The sequence below is a fragment of the Cyanistes caeruleus genome, chromosome 1, assembly GCF_971803275.1.
Source record: "Cyanistes caeruleus chromosome 1, bCyaCae1.hap1.1, whole genome shotgun sequence".
NCBI lineage: Eukaryota > Metazoa > Chordata > Aves > Passeriformes > Paridae > Cyanistes > Cyanistes caeruleus.
Window position 1 is genome coordinate 148,802,053 of NC_141701.1, and position 6,000 is coordinate 148,808,052.

At 43.0% G+C, this 6,000-nt stretch overlaps 1 protein-coding gene across 7 annotated transcripts in view; it reads right to left on the bottom strand.

The window, feature by feature from the left end:
- CTDSPL (CTD small phosphatase like) overlaps positions 1-5,761 on the bottom strand; it is a 77,529-nt gene extending 71,768 nt beyond the window's left edge. For 3 of the 7 annotated variants that reach the window (XM_023922004.2, XM_023922003.2, XM_023921999.2), the window contains exon 1: positions 5,236-5,761. In XM_023922004.2, coding sequence (XP_023777772.1) covers positions 5,236-5,311 — 76 coding nt within the window. In that variant the 5' untranslated portion in view covers positions 5,312-5,761. Of the gene's footprint in view, positions 1-4,481; positions 4,607-5,235 lie in introns of those variants that run through there. The other 4 variants (XM_086866621.1, XM_023922000.2, XM_023922001.2 and 1 more) reach the window with 3 other exon arrangements.
- Between the last annotated feature and the right edge of the window lie 239 nt (positions 5,762-6,000).

The following is a 6,000-nucleotide window of genomic DNA, read 5'->3' on the forward strand; positions in this document are numbered from 1 at the left end:
TGGGAATAGCTTTGACTATTTTTAAATAAAAAGATTTGACAAATATACATAAAAATTGTGGGATAGAGATAATTTGCAACCATTTTCACATCAGAACAGTAACTTTTACATGACAGTCAAACTCATAAATTAAGTTTTCCAGGAGGTGAAAGCAATCTCCCCACAGCCAAACCTATCTATGAGGGCAACAGAACGTCCTTCACAACCACGACCAAGTCAGGGAGTTTCATTTCTCTTGGCCTTTTGCCTTCTCATCCTTTCAGTTTTTACCCCTTTAAAAAAAAAAACCAAAAATGGACCCGTTATCCAGAGGCTTATTTGGAATGTTTGGCTTAAACTCTGAAAGCTGAAGCGTGGCATCGATCACGCCACATTTTACTGATTATGTCAGAAAATGCTATTCGCATTTCTGAACACCGAATTAACAAAATGTAGGTCAACTTTGTTGGGTTTCCTTCTCTTTTTAAAGGCACTTAAACTTCTGAACACTTTAGTTAAATCACCTCATTGAAACCAGTATGAATGTGAGGTGACGACAAGCACTGTGAAGAAATGATCACACTGCAGGTTACAGACTGACCGAATATTTGATATTCAGGCAAACTATCATTCCCATCTGCCAGTGCACTTCTGCTCTTAACTGCGACCCTAAATCAAATCTTGGGTTACTACAGGTTACTACAGTCTCCCTGGAACATAAAACCTACTGTATGGCTACTCTGGTTTCATATAACAGCTATGTCACTAGTTAATGATTTAAAATTTTACCCTCTGTAAGCAACTCACATTCCAGTGGATTCTTTTTTTTTTCCTTTCTCTCCTTTAAATGCTACTTTAGCGTTAAAATTCTGAAGTCAATATTATAAAAATCTGTTGAGACAATGTCTTGGGATCATTAACATATGTTCAAGTGTTTGAGTACTCTGAATCCTGGTGATGTAATGGCAAAAAAGTACATTCAAAGTATTTCCAGCTATATTCAAAACTGTTTTTTTATTGAAGACACAATTACAGACACTTATTTTGGCTTTTAACTTGAGCTCTTCAAAACTCCTTATTTAAAATTATAATGAGTATTGCTCTCATTGCTGGTTTTTTCCAACTCTGTTTTAAAGAAAAGGATGCAAAAAAGTTTGTGAAAATATCCTCAAGAACTCACAATGCGATTTAAAAAAAAAACTGTGAACCTTTTTAATGTAATTTATTGCAGAAGACAATTCACATCTACAGAAACACTAAAATATTCTGTTACTCTGAATAACTGAAAATAGACACTCAGCTGACAGGCAAATTTTACAGAAGTCAAAAAAGATGTATTTGAAGACAGAAAACAAAATCCCACAGCCTGAAGGAGGTACCTAAGGGACTGGACTATTTTTCTCTACTATTTAACTTGGCACTTGGAACCAGCCAGGAATTTGCATCATTTATGAGGATCAAATTAATGCAGGCAGGTAAAAAAAGGGAAATTGATTTCTTTGGACTGAATGCCTGTTGCCCATCCATGACCACACTCTCAACGTGACACTCTGAGCAGCTCTGTCAGCAATGCTCAGTTCCCTGTACATTTAACCATACAGATCTCACATTAGAGGTCTACATGTAATAGGAGTTTATAAAAAAATAAAATAACCAGTTGATTTTATCTGTACTGATTTGTAGCAATCCAGACTTTCAGTTTTAATTTGTACTTTTTTATTTTTATTTTTCTTAGCTGCTCACATTTACCCCTGACAAAACAAACCTCTTTTCACGTACTTAGGTCTCTGTTTTAGCTTCAAGTTTGTTAATGTTCCCAATTTCCAGAAGTGTCAGATGACCACAACACAAAATATTTTGGCAGAGAACTACTACTTCTGATACTTAAAAAACTAACAGGGAATAGAATTCTCCATGAATTTAGTGTTCAATGTATCTCCAGGCACCTAAGTATCACTTCCAGTTGGGGAACCTAAGCTTCTATTTCCCAGAACTAACTTAACAACACAGATGGGGACAAAAATCCCCTGGCAGCACTGACACCATACTCATTTGAGAACATTACAATAATAATAATAATAAAAAAATATGATTGTAGCAAACCTTCCATGCTCAGCTTTCATTTTGACAGACAGCTAAATCCAGTGCACCACCATGTGGCAACAAATTAGGGAATGGTTCACATACCAAGACCTGTTTTTTTTCCACCTTCAAATTTTTTTGCTATTTCTTAAAAAATAAATGTTAGCAAATTCCTCTTAGCGTACCTTAACAAACTACCACAGCTTCTTAAAAAGCTATTTTTTAATACACCTGGACTAGCAAGAAAATGCTTGTGCATTTTTATTTGTAAAACACAGTATTTACCTAAAAATATAAATGCCCCAGGACCGGAGAACCAGCTCTGTTTCTTGCCAACCTCACTCCCTTGCACAGAAGTCTGGCAAAAGCCTCTACTGCACACTGAATTCCTCTTAAAACATAAATACATTTTGAAAAACTCAGCCAAGCTAAATGACGGTCTCATATCTGATTAAAAGCTTTAAAAAAAAAATCTTGTGCGAAAAATCAAAACTTTGGAGGTATACACATGCATTATTTAGCAGCTGCTCAGTAACTCTGGAACTGCCTCTCTCCAGCTTAACAACGAGAAAAAAATTGGGTTTTTTTTCCACAAGATCTCAACAACCCCAAGAAAACCCTGATTCCCAAAGCCACCACATGCCACTTAGTACTCTGGAATTTACTTCTGCAGCCAAATGCTAAACTCAGAGGAAAAAAAACCCCAGCTTTTCATTAAACTGGACAGCCTTGGCTCACACAGCACAGTGCTGCTGGATTTCACCACATCACAAAATTCCAGAATTCGGGCTCAGCTGATCCTGGATTTCATTAAACAAGGAGTTAATTCATTAATGCCTTAACATATTTGTGAGCCATTTTGTACCAACACACTGAGCTCAACCTGAATTAGCAGCAAAGACTCACTCAGCACCAGCCTCCTGCAAGGAGCCTTATCTGGATTCCCCGTCTCCGCTCGCTCTCTCTCGCAGCTCTCCGGACCTAAAGGCTCCACTAAAACTGGAATTTCTGCCCCAAATCGGACAGAAAATTGGGTGAGGCGATGTGCAGCCACGCCAGGGAGAGCAATGGGTTCCCACAAGCTCCGTACCTCGAGCGCTGGGAAAACCTGTAGTGGAGGAGGTTGGAGCAAGCAGCGCTCTCCTTCCAGAGCTCAGGACGGACAGACCCGCAGTTCTCCCGCTGCAAAAGTTGCTCTGGAGTGATTTGAAAGTCTTACCACACAGCTCATCGTCAATCCAACGCATGCACTGCGACCACAGTGTAAGAAAAACCCCCAAAAAACCCAAAAAAAACTCACCCCAAAAAGCCAAATAAGAAGATAATTCACCTCCTGCTTGAAGATGACGCTGGAGTTTCCTCATCCCCAACTCCAGCTCCCCTCCTTCCCCTCTCCCCCAGCCCAGCCCTAACACGAAGCCTGAAAAGCTCCTTCTCTGCAGCGAAGACCATCATGATCTTCTACCAAAGACAAACCAATAGCAAGAACACAATGCACATTATGCAAGTTACTGCAGAGTTATGCAAGTTAGATGCATATTTTCACTCGCTCTGCCGAGGACTCCAAAGCCACTTGTTTGATGTGGATGCCTACTCTTATTCCGAGCTGTCAAATCTTCCTCTGCTTGTCTCAATTGGCTTTTTTACACTAAAATTTCAGGCAGCTGCTATGGATATTAACAAAACCCTTCCATTGCATACAATAATACAGGCCATTAAAACCACAGCACCTGAGCACAGCATCACATATGTGCACCCCAAACCAGGCCTTAAGAGACATGGTGGGCAGAGCACAGCACCTTATTTACTGTAGATATCCCACGATCTACATTGCCAAAACAGAGGAAAGCATCAGAAATCTCCTGAGCCAAACCAGGCCTCGTGGTGGAAGTACCACCTCACAAGCAAAAGGAATTAAAGAGTTACATAAACACTCCTATGCTGAAAATAAATAATTTTTTGTTCAAGCACCCCCCGAAACGTGACGGCTTTTTTTAATTTTTTTAAAATCTACCTCTGTACTTCTGCAGTCAGCACTGTGAAGCAAGAAGACAGAATTCATGTATGGCCTTACAGTCCAAAGTAACTGGGAGAAACTTCTTCAACAATACAGGAGCTCTCACTATTTCCAAGATGAGCCACACAAAAATGCAAGCTTTTTGGGCACTAAATCTGTCAATCTCGGGAGGAAATCTATCAATCTACCATTTCAGACGACCACTTAGAGATCGGACTGTACCTACCAAGGAACACGGACATAACTTTTTATTTCCAATTTCTGCCCTTTCTCCTCTATTTACCAGCTTTGCCTGTAACAAAACATAAAAGTGACACCCAAATAACTTCCCAAAGCCCTGAACAAGCCCCCAGAGCTCGAACCCTCCTGCTCACCCACCAGACACAAGGACACAACCACTTACAGCCCCAAGCTGCTCCAAGCTTCCGAAAGCAAACAAGGTTAAGGGCGCTCGTCAACATCCAGACTTTTGAGGGAAGCAGCTCCTTTGGCTGGATTCATCTCATCTGGGAGTAAAACCCAGTCCAAGTGTGATGCCTTACGCAAGCAACAACTATTTATTTAAGGAGTAAATAGAGCCTGTTTTTACAAGCAGCCTGTGTCTCGTTCTGAGAAGCACAAGTAACCTCCAACAAACCTGAAAGCTGCACAGATTCTGAAATGGGAGGCAGGGAGGAATATAGGAAAGAAATCCGATTTAAAAGAAAAAAAAAAAAAAAAAAAAGGAGAGGGAAAAAGAATTTAAAATCTTTACAGACTGTATTTCAAAACCTTCCAACACACCCTGCACAGGTATCCCTTCCCTGGAGCAGGGCACTAACTACAGTGACCACCTTATAAAGTTACCTCCCCAAACCTCAGAGAATAAGAGTGTTTTTTTAAATGACTGACGAAATTCGGTATTTAAACACTTTTAACAAGTTCTCAGCTGTATCCAGCAAGCAGTTTCAGAGACTCTTCACACAAATACCTTCATCCCACAGCAAAAACCAACAAAAACCAGCCCAAACCCAACAAGCCCTCCTCTATTCCCAGCAGCCTGGAGAGGATTATACGGTCACTAAAGAATGCGAGTTGTTACTACGTGCAAATTTAAACAGAGAGGGGGGGAAAAGAAATAAATAAAAAATCATGGCGAAAACCAGAAAGCAACTCACCTTTATCCTGAGTGCAGGACAGGATCTCCTCCTCTTTGGGGTTAGTCACCTGGGTGATAATGGACGGGTTGTCCATGGAAACAGAGTGAGATTCCACCTGGCTATTTCCCTCTCAGAGGCAGGCTTGTGTGCGGGGGGGGTGGGGGGGGAGCGGGTTGGTTTGTTTGTTTAAAAAAACAAAAAAAATCAAGACTCTGGCTTGTATTTGGAAAAAAAAAAAAAAAATTAAAAAAAAAAAAACAAAAACAAAACAATCTAAACCTCAACAAGCAACTCCTCCAGGAGCGAAACCGAGGGGAAGGGGGTGGGAAGGACGCCAAACGCGATGCCACCGCGGCCTCTTGCCGGCGCCAATTCTGCACGGCCAAGGGGGGGGAAGGAGCGCAAAACCCCCCCCCCTTAAAAAAAAGAGAATTAATCCAATTCACCCTTCCGGGAAGCCCGCCGAGCGCTTCCCCCCGAGCCCCCGCCGCCGCCTCCCGAGGCGGGGGAAGAGCCCCCGTCCCTCCGCTCCGCGCCTCCCCCCGCGGCCTCACGCCGCCCCCCGCATCCACCTGAGCCGCCCCTACATCCCCCCCCCGCCGCCCGCCCCCGCGCTTATCTCATCCCCGCGCCCCCTTCCTCCCGCGGGCAGCGCTCGGCGGAGCGACGCCGGGCCGCCCCCTCCACCTCCACCGCCTCCTCCTCCTCCCCCCGTTCCCCGGTCGCGGGCGAGGAGGGAAGCGCGGCGCGAGGGGAGGAAGGGAGGGGAAAGGGGCCGAGCCG